Genomic DNA, 22,494 nt, shown 5'->3' with positions numbered 1-22,494 from the left:
TAGAGGTGCGCACAGTTGTTTCACTAGAGTTCCTAGCTTATCCAAATCCCTTCATCAGCTTTCATATTGTCTCCCTCAGCTTTCTCAGCTTTTTAGAGATACTGAATTTAAATGAAACCTAAATCCCAAGTCAAGGTAATACTTGTATGTAAAGATGAATGTGCTGTGATTTCCCCCACCCCTTGCTTTGAATCCTTTGTTCCAGTCAGTAACATCATACTATGCAGCTAGGTCTCTTTATTTGACTTTGAGGAAAGCTAGTGGATGTTCAATTTATGCTGCCACTTGACTAGTCCTTTAGGAATTTTCTTTTTTCTCCTCAACTAATTAAACTACCCTTATTGCCATCGCCTCTGCTGAGAGAGCCTGCTCTGCCAGCTTTCATATTCACTATTGTTTTTTCATCCATTGCACTTCCTGTTGGATCGCCTCTAACATTGTTGAGGGTTTTTTGCCTTTTAAAGTAATCTTGTAACAGGTTCCAACATGGAATTTAGCAGTCATCATCTTGCAATACATTTTACTATATATCAAGCGTACCTTAACTGACGGAATTACATTTCCATCTGAAATAAGGCAGAAAACTTGAGTTCCCTCAACATCACTAATGCTAAGTACTGCTTAGATTTAAACAGGACTTTGTGAAATTGCAAAGCAGCACTCTGTCAACATGATCATAAACCACCAGGATGTTAACCTCTGAGTTGGTGTTCGCTAAATGAAATGCAAGACTTAACTATTTTTTTTTCCATGGGTGGTTAACAATTAATTTAAAACTTAGTTCTGTAGATGGTGTTGTGCAGATGCCCGATCTTGCTAAATCTCTGATAGATAAACTGGTTTTAGTTTTGTTTATAAGAGAACAATGTAAGCTTTCTGCAGGCATGGTTATTTTGATGGGCAGTCAGAGTTGCCACTTTCATGTCCTTTGAACTTATCAGATATTGCCAGTTCCTATTGTACCGTGGAGCCATAATGTGAGAGTGGTCAGAGTTCCTCTCTGGAGAGCACGGTGCTCCCACCTCCTGTTGGGATGTTTTTTTTTTTAGGTAGTGCCACACTTCTGGCAGATCAGCCTTTCAGCCAAGAGCTCTGGTGCAGGCAAGGAGTTGAGGTGAGACCCAGGAGGTGTCCTCTTATTCATGGGAGTAGGTCACATTTCCCTCCACTGCCACTGAAATGGCACTGTGAAGCTGAACCTGCTGCTCTTCCAGAAAATGCAGAGTTAGCACCAGTAAATCCTTAATGTGATTAAACCACTGAAGTTAATTGTTTTATGTTTTTTTTTCCCAAATGCAACAGTTGAGTAGTATGAAGACCACTTGGCCTGATTATTAGTTCTTTTAATTTAAAAAATCCATTCATTTGACGTAAGATTTAAGAGTTTTAAGACCTCTTAATCCTGTTTTCCTTAAAATAGGAAAGATGTAATTTTTTTGTATATTCCCCATCTTATCTTTTGAGTGTCTGCTTTGTCTTCAGAATGTTATATTCAGAATAAATAACAGCAGCAGTTACCCGGAGCAACAGCTGCAGTGTATGTGTGTAGAGAAGGGGAAGCACAAATGCTTCCTAAAAAACTGTCTGAATATTTTAAATGACCCTTGGTGTGAAAAATTTGCCAACTCGTGTAAGCTGAAAAAACTCTGATAAACTTAAGGAGTCAAAAACAGACTCTTTTCAAAGGCTCAAACTCGATACTGAAAGTTTTGGTACTTTACAACTAGACGACTACTCTGAAAGGGAGGGTTTTATTTGTTTTATTTTGTTTTTAGTGAGATAATTTTGACATTCAGTGGGAGTGAAACGCTTAAGAGCTTAAGATTGAAGTTGAAATTTTTGTTTGTGTGTGCGTGGGTTTTTTTAATGGGATTTCAGCTGCCTTAAAAATCTTCGTCCTGCATCTCTTCAAGGGCTGGAATTGAGACCCCATAGTTTTTTCAAGTGGTTTTATCCTCCCTTAATTGGATTGCGACTTTATTTGGGGGGGGGGTCACGTTTATAAAGCTCTGTTGGCATTTTATCCTGTGGACCAACACCTGGTGAAATTCTTGAAAGTAGGCTTCCAAGTTTACCTATTATTGTACAATCAGTTAGTAGAAGAAAACTCGGGTACTTCTAGTGCTGCAGCAAATGTCTGTGCTCAACTGGAGGCCTCAACTGCTTTTAAATCTGCTTCTAAGCACTTCACAAAACTGCATTCCCACAGGGTTAGGCCTTTAAAACTGTGTCTGAACAGTGATGGTGCTATCGCCCGAGTGGGGGGGGCTTGGGAGTTTAATCAGGATGTAAACAGCTTCTACCCATTCTCCCAACAGCAGGGAAAAATAGAAGGTTATGTGAATGAAAAGGGCAATTTGAATTACAAGCAGATTAGTCTTAAAGTTCCACTGTGGTCAAAGTAAAGGGAGCTACTTCCCCTAAAAAACAAACACAGCTTGCATCTTTGGAAGGTCAGTTTGGTCTGGTAATTAGCTATACATTTTTTTTTTTTTTAACTTGTAAATAATTATTAGATGTTGAAGTCTTTTAGAAATCCTTTTTCCCAAGTTGGCAAAAAGTTATTTGAAATCTATTTAATATATTTAACAATTGAGTAGATTGAAATAATGTTAACTAAATATACTCCAAAAGTTATGTACACATTGTATATTTTATGTGATTTACAGTGCTCTAACAGAAAGGAACAGGACGTAAACACTGGCTTTCACTGACCAACAAAACCTCCTGTGATTGCCAATAACAATTTTTATTCCTTCTCTTTGCTGTCGTGCTTCGGGGAATATACTGAAATTGAAGTATTTAATGACATGCATGCAATATGTTAGTGCTTCAGGAAGTTAAGATTGTTTTTGCTTCATAGTTCACTCTTAATATTTGCAATCCAAGTGCTACTGCGTCTGCTAATATATGAGAGTGGAACTAATATCAAACTAAACTGCAGCATGACAAATGAATATTGAAAATTCTGGCCACGGCCAACCAAAAATACGTGTATATATACTGTTAAGTAATAGATTTTACCTTGCTTTTTTATCTCAAAATTTTCAATGTCTGTTTCCGTTGATTTGGGAGTTGATCTTGATGATCCCCAGAGGTCACTTCCAACCCCTACGATTCTGTGATCTGTTAAAATTTCCTTCCTTCTGGCACTATAAGGATGAAGAAGTCTTTTCATACAAGTAGTGAGACTTCAATTTGTGTTGAGGAGCTAGAGAGCCCATACAGCACTGAAATTAGTTTGTTAACCATCAGATGTGAAAAAGTAAATGAGATAATTGTTACTTAAAAAAAAGAAAGGAATATCAATAATAAGTTAGTAATACGCACACAGCAGAAGGGAGTAGCTGATCATGCTTTTTGCTGCTTTGTTTTGATACTTCTGATTAAAACTGGTCTTATTTTAACAATTTAGCCTCACTTAGTTGTAGTTCAGCTTGATGACTCATTCATTAGCTGCTGAATTTTATAGTTTTTATATATAGTTTATATAGTTTTTATATGTTTTACAGTCATTTAGATGACTATAAAATACAATAAAAGTTTCAGCAAAAAGAGAGTGCAAAATCTGTATTCAGGTATGTGGTTGCTAGATAAAGTTTTCTTCTTGGATACTGTTTTGGTCTTGCTTGCTCAGCTTCATCCCGTAGGTAAAGACATGGCCTGACACTGCAGTTGTTCATAGAACTGCATCACGTTGCCAGTGCAGGAACAAAGATGAAATGCTTCAATTTGAATAACATTTGTGAGATCAGCAGCACTGATTTTTAGTTTATAGAATGTTGTTATCTGATGATACGATACCATTCCTGCAGTTTGAAAGCAGGTATTCCTAGGGTGGTGGAACCTGTGTTCTGGAACTCTTACTGCATTTTTCTAATATTTATTTCCAAGGCAACCCACTGAAGGTCGATCCCGTGATGGTGGTTTACGTCTTGGAGAGATGGAACGGGATTGTCTGATAGGTTATGGAGCCAGCATGCTGTTATTGGAGAGACTGATGATTTCAAGTGATGCCTTTGAAGTGGATGTTTGTGGGCAGTGTGGCTTGCTAGGATACTCTGGCTGGTAAGTTGTCTAACTGCAGTGCCTTTTGTAGGTCATGGTGTCCCTTCTTCACTTTGTGCATGTGGCGTCTTTCTTATGTGTTCCTGTTTTCAAGATAGCCCTCAACTCTAAGGTACATAAATCAACATGTTATAGAGAGAGTAAATGTGCCTCTTTGTGACAGAACTTTGCCCTCGGCCAGGAGTCCCATGACTAAGGGAAGAAAATATCAACTGTGTGCGTTCAAGTTGCAAGTTACTTCAGTGCTTATATTTTGAGGAAGATGAGAAGTTAGGGGAGGAGGACAGATTCATTTCTAAATATTTCCTAATAACATTGGAAGTTTGCAGTATTTTGGATATTAATATCAATCAGGAAAGGCAGGACGTTGGGCCTTATTTACTTTGGTTCTTGGAGAGTAATTTTTCTGTGATATGTAAGAAAGTAAGGCATGTTTTCAGTTTATAAACATAGAAGTGACAGCTGCCCTTTTTTGCTGTGGTCAAATCTTTCTTCAGAAGTGTGTCTGGCCAGAAAGAAATCACCATGTTTGCTAATGAACCAGTAGCAGTTCAGTTCCCTATGGAGCAGAAGTACAGACAAAGCCTGCTTTTTGTACGGCCTGTCGTGGTTGGTGATATCTAGTTGGACATTGCCCTACTGGCTTTTGTGCAATAAACATTTTGAGGCTCTTGTTTTTTTTGAGTGTGTATGCACTGTATGTAACAAGCGAGCCCTCTTTCTGGTCTTTTAAAACTGCTGCAGCACAAGTAAGAGTTGAAGGCAGTTGCCTGGAAGGAAGGGCATGCATGAATTCAAACGACTTCTGACTGTGTAATGCACTGCCTTAAAAATACCATCATGCAGATGTAGTACAATTGAAGATTGAATTTCAGAGACTGGATTCAATGAAAGCACCTTGAAGAAATTGGGAATTTAAAGATTAGAGATAGTGTTAAACTTTGTTTTTAAAGGATTGCTAATCAAAAGGCTTTCTTTGTTTTGAAGTTTGTAACATAACAAAGTTTAATAAGTTTTTAAAATAACTGAAAGAAACTCTCAGACAGAGCGAGACATTCTTGCAGTTGAGTTCTGTGAAAAGCTGTCTGAAGTGCAGGAGTAATCAAAAAGAGGTAGATTCTGCTATGTAATACGCTGTAGCTACCAGTAGCCAAAGCAAGTGGCCCTATAATGAGCATCACAGAAGAGACAGTCATTAAGAGAAACTCACGTCTTCCAAACTGGCCTTGTCAAGTGATTCCAGCATTAATCAGACATTGCTGTGAGAAACCTTGTAGAAACATATTGTTTGGTGGATGCCATTAAGGACAACTGTCTGCAGGAAGATGTGCTCTCCTCCCAGACAAGGACTAGCAGTTGGGTATGTCTTTCTGCAGCACAGTAGCAGTGCATTGGTGTTGGGGCCTGAAATGGAACTTTTCATAGGAGAATGGGACTGTTGTGGTGGTGACAGAATTTGTCCCCATAAAAGGTACAGATAGAAGCTTACTGCAACAAAGCCAGCTGCATGCAAATCCTTCAGCTTTGCTGTGCTACAGAGTTATGTACTGAATTCCTCGAATGACATTTGGTCCTTTCTGATGGTGAGAAGTTATTCTTTTCCATAGAGTCTGGGCATTTTAAAATCTTAAGATCAGCTTTGGCACTATTGCCTTTTCCTGTTCAGTGTAGCATCAGTCCTAAAATCAAATGGTCTCTTGGATACTTCAATTTCTATGACCTCTGTTTGACAGTAACTTACAATTTGTGCACATTGTATCTTGTAACCTTTCTGGATGATCTCCATGCACATACAGAACAGGCCCAGGAGGATCTAGGTTCAAGGTGTGGTGCACCTAGTCTGGACTCCTCAGCTCTTAGCTGCTGTTATCAAACACTAGACTTCTGCTGAGAAACAGAAACATTGTGACTCATCAAGCTTCCAGGGTTTGCAAAGTGTCTTTTTTTGAGTACAATTGTTTGCTATTTGCCGTCATCAAAAATTGCTTCTGTTTTTGCTGCTTCACCCTCCGTAAAAACACAGCTATCACTATGAATTTGGACCAAGTTAATAGTTATGAACCTGTAATTGATGTCCATTCTGATTTAAGGCATCATAAACTAGAGAAATGTAATTAAATCTTCTATACCATTCATTGTCAAAACTTAGATGATTTTCAAGAGGAAAAAAAAAAAAAGAAATACCCCAATTATGGAGCATGAGAAGGTCAATTTTTCAGATCAGCTCTTGGGGATGTTCTTTTAAGTATATCCATAAAAGAGAAGTAGCATAGTCAGTGAAGAGTAACTGTGAAAGAACTAATGGTGAGTTTCATAACCAGGAGCATAACATCAAGCAGTCTTATTAGACGTGGCTGCAGTGACTCCCTCAGGCTCTAGATCAAGATCACTGATAACAGAAACAAGTGACTAAGCATTGGCTTTACTGCAGATGTTGGTTCTTAGACTCATTCGGTACCACAGCAGCATGTAGCTGCTTGGAACTTTAGATTGTCTTGACTTTATGCCGAGAATATAAATATGAAACATGTAAGCAGAAGGAGAGCTTTGATAGACCATTAGGGAAGTGCTGGGACACACTGTCCCCAGTTCCCAAAGGCCTGGCTTCATCAACTTTCCAAAGCCAGAAGATGGAGAATACGAGAGAATGAGGAAATACAGAGGTAAGAAATAAAAAGGAAAAACTCTCTGCCAGATTTTATTATCACTGTTTGAGTAAAGAGTACAAAGACTGTGTATTAAAGCAGTTTTACCAGACCTCCATGTCTACAAAAGATTTTGCTGTTCCTACAGAGGTACCTAAGGAGAGATGCTCCTTTTCCGAGTTAGAAATGTGGGTTGGTTTGAGGCAGCTTAGGGTAACATTGTGAATAAAGGAAAAAAAAATTCCCAACTAAATGTGATCTTTCATTCTCTTCCTGCCTCTTTTCTGTGACTGTCTATAAGATGGAAACTGAATCATGAGTCATGTTTCAGAAATACTTTGTTCTGTTCACCTTCTTTCTCATTATGTAATACTGAATATTTGTTGGAAGTTATGCAAGTGGTGAAGAAGTAGAAGTCAGTCCTGTTAACTGCTAAGCACTGTGATTCTTGTCCAAGAAAAGTGCAGGTTTAACATGAAGCCCTTATTAACTTCAGTCAGATTTATTTAAGAGCCTAAAGTTGTGACTTCCTTAAGTGCTAGTGCATCTCAAGCACTCACCTCCTTCTGGGACTGAAAGCAGTGTTTAAATGCAGGTGGACAAAGAAAATGGTGGATAGTGGCAACTGCTCTTTTCTGCAGAGCTTTGTTTGTGCATAAACTCTGACTTTCTTTTTGCTTGTTTCCATAGGTGCCATTACTGCAAATCATCATGTCACGTGTCTTCTCTGCGGATACCTTATGCCTGTAAACTCTTATTCCAAGAACTGCAGTCGATGAATATCATACCTAGGCTAAAACTAGCTAAGTACAATGAATGAACAAGAAAAAGAAGGGAAAAAGTACTCTGTATAAATTGAAATCCAGCGTATCTAACTGGAAGATTTTTTGGTGAACAGAAGTAACTCTACAACCTAAGTGGGCAGAAGGAGGTGCAAACCGGTTGTAGGAAATCTTTTGTGTGTATTCTACCTGTTTTAAGTTGACAGAAGACACTTCATCAGTAACATTCACTAATAGTTCTGAAAGCATTGATGTGTCGTAGTGAACAGGGCACATGGGAATGGGGGAATGAAGTCATGGTCCAGTAAGGCACATGCATCCCTTTTAGGAGTGTGGCAACCCCATACTTTGTTTTGAAAAATGTTTTGCTGGACTAGGGCATGAGCTGCCCTCAGGGCACATCTATTCAGAGAGGTTAAAAGTATGTTTTACAGACTAGTGGAATATGAAAGGCTAATAAATGTTTTAAATAATTGTGCCTGAATTTGTGGTGCTGTGTTGTGTAAGAATGGTGAAGCCTTCTTGTAATGTCTAAAACATTTTGCTATTCCTAAAGCATGTTGTTAAAAGCATTAATTAGTCAGTCTTAGAGATAGGAAAGAACACCACCTAGAGAATTTGAAATAGTCATTTTTAGGTGCAATGTTTTTAATGAGATGCAAGGTCTAAAGCAGCAGATGAACCAAGAGTTCACTTAGAACCCTAAACTCTTCTGAGTCTTTTCTTAGGAAAGCACATTTATCTTTTTAACTGAAGTCAGGAGGAAGTATGAGCATCTTTAGATGCTTGAGAGAAATATACTGCACTAAATCAGTCAGAATTTAGAACATTGACTGTGAAAGTCCTGAGGTGCCCTCTGCCTCCTCATACAGCTGAACTGTGGATGCTGATCATCCTGACACGACTATGCCAGTCATGTTGCTGCCGTTAAGAAGCAGAAATGAATACCAGCTTGAATAGACTTTCTAAGCTGCTAACAAAATACGTAAACTAGCAGTTTTGTGTCTTAGGTTACAAACAAAATCTGAAAGGGGAGATTTTATTCTCTCTTTTTTTTTCTTCCAGTAGGACTGATGACAGTGCAGATCTCAGCACCACATTTGGACTGGAAAAGCTCTTGAAGCACCTCTACTGAGATCTGAGCAGCTCTGGGTTATTTATGATGATTTATGGCAGAATGACATAAACCAAAAATTGTCATTTGCAAACTACTAGAGGAAGGGGTTAACCAGCAGCCCCAACCAAATTAACAAACTTGTTTTGCTCCATGATTGCCATACTGAAGCTCGGGTGCACCACCAGAGGGAGTGAGCCTCACAGGCTTTAGCATGTTGGTGGGAGAAGCGTTGACTTGACACAAGGAAACTACTCTTAGGATAAGGGCTAGCCAGTCCTCTTTTAAGTGATCTCCTGGCTTAAGAGATCTGAACTACAGGACATTATCAAGACTAAGGAATGCAAGCAATTACACCTGCAGAAATTTAAGCAGACGCAGCAGAGAAGAGCAGAGTAGCGTGCTCCCATGTAACCTTGTTGAGAGTACAGATCTGTGTGCAGTCCTGAAGGTGGGACCTTGCAGCTGTTTTACCTCATGCTGATGAAAGCATGGCAACGGTTTTTGAGAAGATCTTGAGAGAGTAAAGGAAATCTTCTATTGTAGCTTAGGAAGCTGGTTGCAATTTTAGCATTGGGTGTGTCCAGCAGAACATAGAAACTAGACAAGTCTAGGAACAAGAGAGGATCATCCACTATGAACTGCTTTGGTGATACTTGATCAGTTTCATTTACATGTTATTGTTGTCTTGCCGAAATCTATGAATATATAGGAGTTTATATGCCTGCAGATTTGAGCTGAAATCCCAATTTTTACTTCTTGCCTCTCTTGAAGAGGATGCCTATGTTCCTTCTTAAGACACTCACAAGTAAGTTCTTTGCAGTAGAGTAAGCAGTACAAAACCAGCAGCAGAAACTGAGCAGACAGCTGTGGTTAAAGAGGCAGTTCAATGAAGGAACCCTACTGCAGACAGGGCAAATTACGACACAGAGGCTAGTGGAGTAAAATATATCCTCAGAATCCCACAGCTGTCACACTGCTTTCCTCTGGTCAGCCTCATCTTTGCAATCCTTTCAATTATCTTCCTAGCCGACCTCCCATCCCCCCTTTTTATACAGTGAGTTCCTTCACAAAGAGGTCTCATGCCAGCTAAGGGCTGTATTGCTGTAAGTAAACTTCCCCAGATCAACCCTGCCATGAAAGACATCTGCTGAAAGAGATACAGTATTCTGAACAACATAACAAAATCTTAAGGCATTAGCAGGAGGACTTGTGGCTAGAAAATTGCCAAAAATGTTCATTCTTTTGCAACTTCTTTATCTCTCACTAGTTAGCCTCCAGGAGAGGCTTTCTACTCCAATTGCTATTCAGCTTGAAGGTCACCAGCATTAGTCCCAACTGAACGGCAGAATACAGTCCACTTCCAGAGGTGTGTGCTCTGTGGGAAGAGCTATCTAACTCCATATATCATAAGTTCCCATTTACTTTGCAGATTAAGGATTCAACACAATCAAATGGCAGGAGTATTTCTGGAACAGAATTCAGCAATTATTTCATTTCAAAACACAGACATTAAGAGCTACCCCTTCAAACAGCATCCATGCCTAGCTGTACTGTTCTGGTGTGAGAAGCAGAATCAAGTCAAGGAGGGGGCAGAAAAAGCACAGCTGTTTGTGGAGTTGCAGGTAAAGTGTTGTTTAGAGTTCAGAAAAACTCTCACTTAGCCTCACTTAGCCAAATGACTAAGCCTCACTTTGTCATCTGCATACCCTTTCAGGCTTTTTCTTTCTTTCTTTCTTTCTGTCTTTCTTTCTGTCTTTCTTTCTGTCTTTCTTTCTGTCTTTCTTTCTGTCTTTCTTTCTTTTCTAAGGTAAATGTTTCCAAACATGTGAACAAGAAAACTATAAAGAAAAATGAAACCAGACTGGCCAATTCTGGCATTCAGAGAGGCTATAATATGAAATACAGGTATACTGGGATTTAATAATTTTAAGATGTAGAAAATGAATAGGTTTTGTTTGTAATGTCCGTATCTTGTTAAGAGCTTTGCTTACAAAGAAGTTTGAGCATGCAGCAAAGAGGGCTTTGAATTCCATGGGCTCCCTAGTTGCATGCTGCTTAAAAAAAAAAAAAAAAAAAAAAAAAAAAAAGAGGAAAACCAACAAAAAATAGACCACAATGATGAGAAATTACCACTGTGACATTACTTGGGGTTTCTTGCTCATAAATAGAAAACATCTGTGGTTTATAGTAATGTGGGAGTAAGTTAGAAGTCTGAAGATCGTGTCATTGTTTAGTGATAACAAATGGCAAACTAATAAATGGTGCTGTAACTTCTGCAAATTGGTTTGCAAACCCTGCTCAGAACGCACCTGTAGAGTCCGATTGTAGCAGTAAATGTCATTGTGCAGACCAAACCAAATAAGAAGGGCTCAAAACTTACCAGTGCTTCTTCCGTGGGAGGATCAGAGAACTAGGCTGGTTCTAGCCCGTGCACTCCCAAACCCTGGAACAACCTACCTGAGCTCTTGTGCAGGGCTCTGCAGGAGCAGCGCAGGCTCTCGGTTGTGCCCCAGGACCAGCAGCTCTGAGCTGTGGCATGGAGATAGCTTGGCACTGCTGCAATGCCCCCCCAGCCAACCGCTCCCCACTTGGAGCTGAGGATTGTTTTAACAGCCTGTTGCCGGTTCAGTGGGACCATGGGGCACTTGATGAATTCCCTCCTCCGAAGAGGACGTGACTTGCCCAGGGCCACAGAAAAACTGTGCCAGAACTGGGATCAGGACTCTGCAGTCCCCAGGTGCCAGACACGTGCTTGCCTTAAAACTGAGCACTTCATCAAACCGTAAAATCCAGCCAGATGGTGACTCTTTGCTATTATCTGGACCGGTGCTGGGAAGCTTAATGTGTGCAAGGCACACTGAAGATCTGCATTCCAGTTTCTACGTCTAAGGCTCAAAAGCCTAGGAAATGGACCCATGTTTTAGACCTGAATGCTCCTAGAAACTTGAGCATGTTTGAACACAAGTTCTGGCTTGGTCTGTCCTTCCCATTGCATGTTTCTACCCGCTTTCAGTGGGGAAATTCATTCTTTGGGAAGGGTTAAGGAGGGCAATGACTGACTGCTTCACTAACCTTGCTCTAGCTGGTGTCTGAGGACCTGATCAGTATCTCCTCCTCAGAGTAGTAATGGGTGCTGGAATCAGCCAGTGAGTTTTGCCTCTTGGCAGTCATTTAAGAACTCACCATACAGACTCACAGGATGTGTGCACCATCTTTGCCACAGATGCATATGAATGTGTGTCCAGGGGAACACCAGAACTTGGTTAAACTTTCTCCAAGCTCCCATCAGAGACGATACATTATTATTATTATTATTACTACTATTATTTGCAGCTGAGATTTTTAAAAAGCAGCTTATATGGCTTAATTCCTCTCTCATAAAAGTCAACAGCGATGATTCCTGTTAGCCACTCTGTGAGTGAAGGCGGACCACTGTTCCACCTTCAGAAAAATCTTTCTGAGCTTGTAAGCAGGCCATTACTCCTTGCATCCTGCTGCAGTGGGGTGGGGAGCAGGAAAGAGTAACTATGTGTTTCTCCTAATTCCAGCTATTCTTTTACTCCCCTGTTTCCTGAGGCAGGTGCCTTTGAGTTGTTTGCAGAGACCAAGTATTTTTTTCTTATAGCTTCATTTTGCATGTCTTTATCCCCTCATCCCAGTCAGTGTATTAACAGTGTGTTGGTCCAAATGAAAAGCAACTCCCTGCTAACAGCAGCAGTGACTTTTTCCTTACCATGAGTTTCAGGGAGCTGTTTGAGCTAAGCATATGTTTTTCAGTTTCAGGCAGCGCACTCAGACTTAACAAACGTCAAAACATTATGAACAGAAAAAATAATACAAAAACTAAGGAGCAAAATAAATTAATGCGCTAAACAGTAACGTTTTTATTTCTTGCTAAATTGCATTCTGATAATGGTTTTACCTTTAATTCATAGTCAATTGAAAACTTAACTCTGCATTCAAGCCTCAGCCTGCCAGTCACCAGCAGGCACTGACGGTAATGCTCTGTGCTCCAGGCGGATCAAAAGAAACTCATTATCAGTCAGTCATCTAAGAGGATATGATGGCTTCACGTCCAGTTGTTCGGCAGTCTGGAATGGATCTTTTCTGTGTCTGTTGTCTATAATAGCTTTTAGGGCTGGCTCTTCTTCCAACGCACAGTACAAATCCTCTGGTAACTAGTACCAGCCACGCACAACAAAAGCCAGCTAAATCTGGTGTAAGCTCAGAAATTGATGACTCTTTGCCCTTTCCTCGTACTGAAGTCAGCAAGGGACTCCTAGGGCAGCAGCCCTAGATGCAGGAGTTCTTCTGGACTCCTACAGACACTGATGTCGCCCAAACCTGCAAGACCAGAAGAGTTTATTCTCTCCTTCTGTGCAGGTTGAAGCTGGCCAGTGTGAACAAGTTGTTTTGCACAGTCCCTTCTGGCAACTCTGGCACTGCAGTTCTCCCTGAACCCAGGAACCGCAGCCGAGCAAAATTCCTTTCTCAGGCATTAATAAAAGCAGATCAGTTAAGATGGACCTACACTCATTTTCAACAAAAGTTGGCTTTGGACATTTCTAAAGTTCCAGCAAGCCAGCTGCAATTAACGTTACTTTTTATTCAATCTAAAAAGAAGGTACCCCCTTGCCCAATGCAAGTGCAATCCATCATTTGCATGCCTCAGCTCTTCTGATCGCTTTCTCCCAGCCACTTTCTCTCAGTGCCTGTGTCAGTGAAAGCCTTCTGAAGGATCGGCGTGTGCGTGTTTATCTGGGATGCCTTCTGATGTTCTTCAGTTCCTGCGTCTGTCAGCATCACACTCCCAAGCACGCACACAGTTGATTCCAGAAGCCTTCTGTCAGTTTATTCCATATCCTGTCCTTCACCTATGTATATAGCTTCCTAAGGAGTGTTAATATATGTAAAATAAAGTTAGCATTTCCTGTATGGATAAGAAACGTAATTGGGAAAGGGAAACCAGTACATAAACAAGATCCTTCTCTTTTTTCTTCTGTGGGATTTTCCTAGTAGGTAAAGAAAGAAAGAAAACAGCTGCAGAGCTGGGAAAGTGAGCAGACAGAAGTGTTTGTTCATTCTGGGACAGAGGTAGCAGGCTTAGAAAACAAGAAAAAACTCCCAGACTGCAGCCACTGCTAAAATAATGAAGTCTCACTCTGTACATGCTGAGATGCTGGGGATCCAAAAGGGTCCTCTAAGCCATTCGCTCCAGGTCCTTCATATTGCCAACACCATTTGATACAACTGTTCACAAGACATTCACTCATTACTAAAATTAACACAAGTTCCTGTCCTTGCTAATCCAAGAGAAAACTTGGCTAGAACTTCAGCCTACTGTTGCCTTGGGTATTATGGCTAAATTAATAGATAGCTCTTACTACCCTTTAGTTTCTTCCCCTACTGTGCATTGAAACTGCCCTCACTCCTTGGCACTTACTCCCAAAGTATTTATGCTAGGGTCTAGAACTGATGTTTGGGGTCTAGTACCACCATGAGGAACATCTTATGACAAGGAAAGTTTGTGTGGCTCCAGCCCACTGCAACAAATGGCTGCAGAATGGAGGACACTCATGGAAACCTGTTTTTGAAAGAGCTCAAACTATTGGATTTTAAGTGGATACCCTCCCTACCCTTTGATGACCTTTCCCTTCTCTCCAAGCACCCACACTCCAAGCACCCATTCATCTTTCTTGAACGAAGGTGACAGGACAAGGGGAAATGGCCTTAAGTTGTGCCAGGGTAAGTTTAGGTTGGATATCAGGGCACACTTCTTTACAGTAAGGATTGTTAAGCACTGGAATAGGCTCCCTAGGGAGGTGGTTGAGTCACCATCCCTGAATGTGTTTAAAAACCGTTTGGATGTGGTGCTCAGGGACATGATTTAGTGGAGGGTTGTTAGTTAGGATAGTATGGTTAGGTTGTGATTGGACTCAATGACCTTTAAGGTCTTTTCCAACCTGAGCAATTCTATGATTCTATGATTCTCCTTTCACAATAGCGACACAGCCTCTCTCCCCTGAAAACACCTCACTGAGGCAGTAGGGTTATCCTGGTGGTTTTATGGTTTGTCTGTGTTCTGCATAGACAAGAATCTGGAGCAAAAATCCCCAATTGTAGAGTTTCTGTATTCTTGCCAAGACCTGCCCTTTACACTGTATCAAATCCAATCCTGCAGCTGACATTATTGAAAAAAACCTAGCGCTTTGCAGTCTTCCCATCTGTAAGCTTCCAACTTGCTGTGCGTTAGGTTAATCAGATTTTTGTGGGAGGAGAATGCCCCACGCTTTTAGAAGAATTATGTCCTTTGCTGGGAATCGCATGGGAAATCCAAAAGCACGAGCCACTTTTTAGAAAAGTAAGGACAACCCAACCATCGTTGAGCTGTGGAAGGATACCAGAGTGATGTGTCACACTCAGGATTAGGTAAGCAGCAAGATGGCAACATATGAACATGAGGACAGGAACTAAACTGGAGAAGTGGGGAGCATGCGCCCTGTTGAAGAGAAAGATGAGCCTCCAGCCACAGTGCAGACTCCCAGTGGAATCTCACCCTGGAAAGTGCACATCCCCGTGCTCACACACGCTTTATTCTACTGATCAATGGGACATCAGCACCACAGAAGCAGCTCCTTTACAGGCCGACCTCCCAGGATGTGGCAGTGCCTGCAGCAGGGCCCTGGCAGCCTGCAGAAGCGAGGGCCGCGCCTGAGGGAAGCTCTGCGCTTTGCGAGGTCCTTTCCTGGGCACCGTCCGTGCTCGCTATGCTTGCAGGTGTCTCGAGTCCCCCAGGCTGCTTCTGACTGATGGCAGGGCGAGGCCTAGCGGGGCGGGCGGGCTGGGGCAGCCCCACGAGGGGAGGGAGAGCCGTCCCTCAGGCGGTGAAGGCGCCCCGTTCAGCCACCTCGCCGCTTGTTTTGTTGCGGGTTTGTGGTGTTAAAAAAAAAAAAAAAAAAGCTCCGCAAACCGACGGGCAGAGGGAAGGGGGGCAGTCTGGGTGTTGGGAGGGGAGAGGGGGAGAAGAGTGGAAAATGTTGGCTCTGTCCATGGTCAAAGTAATTCAGCTATAATCCCCCTTTCTCTTCCTCTCCTGGAGCTCTATTCATATTCTAATCACAGCTTTTCCTTCCCCGGACCAGCCACTTTTATCACAGCCCCAGCTTTGCACTTTTACTTCCACTTCCAGCACACACAGCCGCCTGCAGAATCACCAACTTTTCCCAGCCTCTCCTCCCTGACCCCGAAGCGGGACGGATCCCCGCTCCCTCGGGGAGAAGCTCCGATTCCCGTGTGCCCAGCGGCAGCCCGTGCTCTCCCTCCGGGGACGCGAAGCCCCGGCCCGGAGCTCCCCCAGCACCTCCCGGCGGGACGCTGGCAGCTTCTCCCCCCGGCTCCTTCGCTACCCACACACATCGCCCTTTTTTCTTAACCCCCCCCCGCCCCCGCCCCATGAGGGACGTCGGGGAAGCCACGAGGAAGCCACGAGGAGGAGGGGAGCGGGCGCTGGCCGCCCTGCCGCGCCCCGAGGAGCGCAGCCCCGAGCCCGTTGGAATATCGGAGGCGATTTTGATCCGTGGCTGTAATGAGCCAAAGGCGCTGGGTGGGGGCCGGGGGGAAGGGAGGAGTGGAAAGGCCGCTGGAACTTTAAATAAGAAAAACGTTTCTAATGCTCTAATAGAAGAGGGAAGTCGAAGTGTTGGGATTGCGTAGATCTAAGGCCCCCCTTTTTGGAGGAAAGCTTTTCTTATTCAAAACAGCATCACAATGGGCTTCACATTGAGCCTTGCCACATCCCCATCTGAGTAGCAGCCATTCATCAGGCTGGCTGGCCTATCAATGACATTTCTCCCATCAGGGCTTCTATAAAATGATGCTTTTTCCCATGAAACATCCGCAAACATTTTGACGGGTCTGGCTTTGCCCTGCTGGATTACGGAGTGTCCCCCTCTCCCGCGCTCCCCCTCCCCACGAGCCGCCGCTGCCCTCCCTCCCGCCCCGCTCCCTCTCCCCTCGCTCCGCGCACCCCCGAGCTGGGGCTCTGCACACCCCGGCACCTTGGGGCTCCCGTCCCGTCCATGGGAAGAGCATGCATTGTGGGTTGCTGGAGGAACCCGATATGGACTCCACAGGTAAGTGCCCCCTCCCTCCCTCCCCTCGCCCCCCGGGCAGCACTTCCCGACGTGACGCTGCAGCCCCGGGGCTGCGCTGCCCGACGCGACGCAGCGCTGGGGTTTTCCCTTTCTTCTTTTTTTCTCTTTTTTTCCCTTTTCTCTTTCTGCTCCCCGGGCTACCGGCCGGCAAACTCGTTCCTTCTCTGCTTCTAGTTGTAGGCTTTAGGTTTTTTGGGAGCCTTTCGGCGAGGTTAATCGGGGAAGTTGCTTGCGAGGTGCTCGGCTCGTCCAACGGGCAGCGCCTCGAAGGGGAGAACTCTGGGGACTCCCGGTCCCCAAACTCCCGGCCGCTCAGCCCGTTCACTCACGCCTCCCAAGGAGGGGAGAAGCCGGAACAGGAGCGTGACGAAGGGATGCTCTCCCCGAGGGCCGCAACCCGAGCCCCGACGGCCGCCGCTACCGCCGGGCGCGGCCCGACTCAGCGCGGCGGTACGGCGGGGCCGGGCCGGGGGCTGCCCGCGGGCAGGGCCCAGGGCCGTGCGTTCCCCCTGCGGCTGTCAGCCGGGCCTTACCGCCTCTACGGCCCCCGCTACCCGCCCGCTCTCAGCGGCCGAAACCTCCGGAGCCCGGACACCGGCACGCAGCCGCCAAAAAACAACCTTTGCAGCTTGAATTTATCTGACCGGCGCCGGCACGCGAGCCCTCCTCCTTCCCTCTTTCCCTCCCTCCCTGGGCAGAGCCGCCGGGACTCGCAACCCCGCAGCGGATCGGGTCTCCCGCGCCTCCCCGACGGCTCTGTGGGACGGCCCCGGCTCCCCGCGGCTCCCCGACGGATCCCGGGGCTCTTTCATCCCTCACCCCGGGACGATATCCCGGTAGTGTCGAGGGGAGAAAGTGCTCCGCGGGGAACTGCGCTCGGGTCCCGCCCGTGAGCGAGTTACGGACGTCGGATGGAGCTGTCCCGCTTCGCTCCGCCGCTGCCGGGACGGCGCTGGGCGCACTGCAGGCGGATTCTCGTTGTCAGGAACGGGCCTTCAGGGGAAACAACCGCCGCCCGAACCGACAACCAAACCGAAAAACCAAAGCAGGCAGTGGGTTCCCTAGCCCTGCGTTCGGCATCGCCCGTCCTCGGACAGAGGCTCCGCACTGTCCATTCCTTAAGTTGAGCGCGGCTGTAATAAATGGCAGCATGATTGATTAAGATAATATTAATCAGAAAACGCTTTAGTCTTGCTAAACAGATGGCAAGAGAAGTGGGGCTTTGCGGTTGTCTCATTCAGACACCTTAACCTCCCTTTCAGAGGACTTAATCCAATTAGCTTTTCTCCCGAGTTGCAGTTGTTATGTAAAGATCCTTTTGCATCGCGGAGAAATATGGCTTCATTGAAAAAAAAAAAAAATCCCTCGTGTTTTAATTTCTCCCTACTGCTTTATCTCAAAATAATAATAATAATAATAATAATGTCCCATGGCCATCGGGCAGAGGCTCCATGCTCTGCAGCGTGCCATAGCCGGGCAGGAGCACCTCTGGTTTCAGAGTGCTGCCTGGATGGGATCCTTGGGATGTGGAGCTGAGCCTCCAGAGAGGACCCAAAGCTCATGAACTCAGCAAAGAGCCCTACAGTGCCGTCGGGAGGTTGGGATGAAGCCTTGGGAGCACTCTGTGCTGCCGGTCTGCCTGCAGGGCAGCAGCACGGTGCTGGGCGGCCATCGGCCTGCCGTTGTAACGGGACCCAGCGCCCAGCACTGGCAGAAGGGAACGAATGGCTTCACCGTTCGGTTCGGTTCATGAAATCACCGGTACTGGTAGCGTTCAGAGCTGGCAAGCAAAGCAGTTGGGACAATTTAGAACATGTCTGTAACACTGATGCGTGCAGCCCAAGGTCTGACTTTTATTTTTACTTTTTTTTTTTTTTTTTTTTAATCCAAATGAGCGGTTTCTTTTGCTGCTGAAAATTGTTTGCTTCACTGCTTGCAACGTGGTTTACTAATAGATGAAGTTGCTGTTGTTGTTGTTTCCTTACAAGCTCTCAGGCAACCCAAACTGAGATTTATGTTTGTTCCAGAAAATGAAGAAAGTTATTTACCGCTCCTCAGTTTGCTTACAAAGGTTCTCACCTGCTGAGCCGTTATGATGATCCTTCAATTTGTTTGAATTCTAAACTCGATACGATGCAAACACGTAGCAGAAGAACCGCTGGTTCTTAACGCAACCGAACCTGGCTGTTTCTCTCATGTGATTTCACATCTTAACGTGCTTTAATGTGAAAGAAATGGAACAAAACAAAACGCAGCAAAACCGTTTTGTTTCCTGCTGGCTGCAGCCGGGCCCACTCCTTGGCAGCAGGAGCAGGGCCGCAGCTCACAGCCATCCCAGTGCTGGGCTGCTCCCTGCTCCCGACGGTGCATTCCAGACTTTGGGCAGGGTGAGGGGCTTTGTAGGGCTTTGTGAGTTGGCTCGAGTGAAGAAGTTTGCCTTCAAAGTCTGACACGGAGAGAAGGATGATTTTATGGTTTACTTGTCTGAATTCTAAAATACACAGGGAGGTAGAATTGCGGGACTTTCACTGCTCCGCAGTCCGCTCTTTACCTGCCTTAAAGGAAAGCTCCGTAAAGGGATGGAAAGGAAGAACTGAAACAAGATTTTACATAAGAATAGCTGGACAGCTGCAGGAAATTATTTCATTTATTTAAGTCACAGTTTAGGGCTCACAGTCCTCAAGATTTTATTTGGGTGAAGGCTTCGTTAAAGAAGGGGCTCCAGCTTCAGGCAGATGAAACTTTTGCCCGTGGGACTGCACTGAGAGCCCCACAGCCCCGGTGGTCCCACATTTCTGCAAGTGGTGAGAGGAGATCTCTGTGTGCTGTGAGATCCCTGTGCTGGGCATTAGAGCTGTCCCACAGAAAGTCACTGCGACTCTGCCCTCAGGCACAGCTCAGCGCTCCTATCGGCATTGTCGGCTTGTTTGCTGGTGGGAAACCAGGCTGCTTTCCAGCCACTGGTGCTGTCACCGAGGAGGAAGGTTTGCACACCCATACAATCAGCAGCATCTCCAAATGGAAGCCGTTTTGTGAGCTTAATGGAAGGTTTTTTGAGCTTAATTTACACGTTTTGCAAGTTGGAGCAGTCAGAAGGGACGCGTCCCCTGGGACACCATTTCAATACGTGGGGTTTTGCTGCGGTAAAATAGATGACATCGTGGGAGCACCGGGCTGCGTGCGGTGGGGAAACATTAGTGCCTCTTCACATGGGGACTTTTGAAGAGGCGGCCTTAAATACAGCCAGGGCGTGGGGCTTTGTAACAAAGCCTTGAGAGCCGCAGCGGGCTGTCGTGTAACCAATACAAATATAGGGTCAGTCCTTTGGGGGATACTTGATGTGACATTAAAGTCCAAATAATTAGCTCACAATTCCGTGAGCCTGGAGGTCTGCGAATTTTCCGAGTTCACCCGCTTGTCCGTTTCCCCGCATCTGCGCTGGATTTTCCATTGGTTTCATTGTGTCTAGAAATGAATGCCCCGTACGATCCGGCCCTGCTGGAGCCCAGCAGCCCGGCGGCCGAGGCGATCGCATTGCTGACACCCGGGTTAGGAGGATGGATAGCATAAAGGGTATTTGATGGCTGAGCGATCCCATAGATAGCAAGAGCAGGAAGAGAATGTGGTGTCGATGTAGGAATGGAGACCTCTGTAAGCTTTTTATTATGCTTGTATTAAAACATGCTTATGCATGTCTGCTCGATCCTGCACACTTGTGCATACATGTGGAAGTTTTCGTGTTTAAAGCTGTGATACAGTTTGCTATCGGAAATCCCAATGCTGCAATTCCTCCCTGAGGGAAGCACCTGTTGAAAGTCCCTGTGTGGCTGCCCCAAAGGGCAGGTGTGCAGGGTCAGCTCATGATGAGCCCTCCTAATGGCAGCAAATGTGTAATAACTTAATTGCCTCTATTTCACACGCGTAACTAACAGTCCTGGGCTGTCTTCTTTCCCATTTATTTTCTCCCAGGAGGCGAGCAGAATAAAAAAAAACAGTTTATTAGAAGCAAAATGTTAGCCAGTGCTAGAGATGGGGCTTAGTAAGTGGCAGAGCTTGCCGCAGGAGCCCTGCTTCCGTGTTCTCCATGCCTAAATACTAGGTTAGAAGTACTTTGACCCATTCCTGCTTTTCTGATAAACTTGAAATCAGGAAATGTGGAGAGGGTTAAATAGAACCTTGGCTCTCGCTGCATCCAGTAACGAAGGAAAAGCTCATTTGCAGCTTAAATTGTCTCAAGGCTGAAATGCAGGGTTCAGCGCTGTCTCATTCCCTTCAGCTACAGCTAAGCACTTTGTTCCCTTTTATTGGTAAGTGAACTTAATTTCTCTAAAATGGAATTTGTTACAGCAACCAAGTGGATGATTCGCAGCTATGAATGACAGGTTCACAATTAATTAGCAGCTTATCCTGAGCATTTTTTTTCTCAGGATCTCAAATATTATGGTAATGGGAAACAGTCCATTTTCAACAGCTGGAGCAGCTTGTGAAAGTTCTCTGAAACGTACAGCATGAGTAGTTTGAGGCAATAACTTGAGAGCAGCAGACCAGAGATGTATAATGGGACTTCTCATGTTTTCTAGGCATGCAGTGGTTAGCGTTCTGTAAATTTCCTGCTGCTTGTGAGCCCTATGGGTATGAACTCAAACGCTTAGAAATGCGAAATCCTTTTCTTCAGGGATCCTCATTTACTTGTTGATACTCCTTATCGTATCCAGAAGATAAGGAGATTTGCCTTGGTAGTAAGGACTACAGGTTTAGACTGTTGTCTAAATGACTCTTGTCATTTTCTGGAATGCTGCCTCTAGACATAAAACTGCTACTTGTTGCTCAGCTTTGCTTTCTTCTGTTCTAAAACTTTAGAACTTCTGTTCTAAAACCTGCTTAGAGAATTACTGTCAGGCTTTCTTTATCCTGTTTTCTTCTTTGTAGCTATTTTCACTGGCTTGGCTATTTGGGACAAGACTTAAAATTGCATTGGATTGAACAGAACTCATTTCATTGTATGAAAAATATCTTACCTGCATGTAAGCGTGCACGTGAGACCACTAAGTCAACCAAACAGTGTAATTACCATCTTCTCTGTGGCAGGTATGAGCTGCTTGTGTAAAATTTGTAAAGCAGATTTAAAAAAAAAAATACAGTAGTAAAGAAAATTAGAAGGTAGTGGGAAAGAAATGTAAATATGCACAAAACTAACTGCAGTGGTAACGGGATAAATCAGAGTGTTAAAACACCCTCAGTTGCAGCTGAGGAAGGGCAGCACAGACAAGAGTCCACTTCACTGATGGGGACTCAGGAGGTGGTGGCATCCAGCACTGTGTGAGACCCCTGTGTCCTGGGTTCTGGACCTCCCTAGTGGGGGATGCTTACCTCACTCAAAAGGCCCCGTGTATCATCCTTTCCTCAACCCATGATGCTTTCCTACAAGACTGAAAGCTTCCCCATGTCAGAGGACCAGCAGGAAAGGCTGTGTGTTTTTTCTAACATTGTAGGATCTTGCAGAAACAGATCATTCATTGAATAAAATTCCAGGTTGGGCATAGGAAGTAGGCCCAGTCTTGTCCTTCAGAGGAAAACATAATCATCAAGAAGCTGTCTTATGTGATTTCCACCTTATCTGACATTCAGTTTTTGCTGATAAGGCAGGATGTCCTAATTAAGCAAATGAGTTTTTAATGTCAGCTTTTTCCAGTATAACCTGTAGGTACCCCACTTGTAGCTGTTCAGTG

The 22,494-nt window shown here is 44.5% G+C and overlaps 2 protein-coding genes across 2 annotated transcripts in view; both read left to right on the top strand.

Annotated features, from left to right (window-relative positions):
* The window catches only part of POLR3B (RNA polymerase III subunit B), a 67,900-nt gene extending 59,906 nt beyond the window's left edge, over positions 1–7,994 (top strand). Inside the window, exons 27-28 of the mRNA XM_031600054.2 lie at positions 3,895–4,068; positions 7,404–7,994. Of these exons, the coding sequence (XP_031455914.1) occupies positions 3,895–4,068; positions 7,404–7,533 (304 nt within the window). The 3' untranslated portion in view covers positions 7,534–7,994. The remainder of the gene's footprint in view (positions 1–3,894; positions 4,069–7,403) is intronic.
* An 8,243-nt stretch (positions 7,995–16,237) lies between these two features.
* Positions 16,238–22,494, top strand: part of RFX4 (regulatory factor X4) — a 91,650-nt gene continuing 85,393 nt past the window's right edge. Inside the window, exon 1 of the mRNA XM_090143323.1 lies at positions 16,238–16,744. Coding sequence (XP_089999449.1) covers positions 16,702–16,744 — 43 coding nt within the window. The 5' untranslated portion in view covers positions 16,238–16,701. The remainder of the gene's footprint in view (positions 16,745–22,494) is intronic.

Source organism: Phasianus colchicus, chromosome 1 (genome assembly GCF_987193195.1).
Source record: "Phasianus colchicus chromosome 1, bPhaCol1.hap1.1, whole genome shotgun sequence".
Taxonomy (NCBI): domain Eukaryota; kingdom Metazoa; phylum Chordata; class Aves; order Galliformes; family Phasianidae; genus Phasianus; species Phasianus colchicus.
This window is presented reverse-complemented; position numbering and strand designations above follow the sequence as displayed.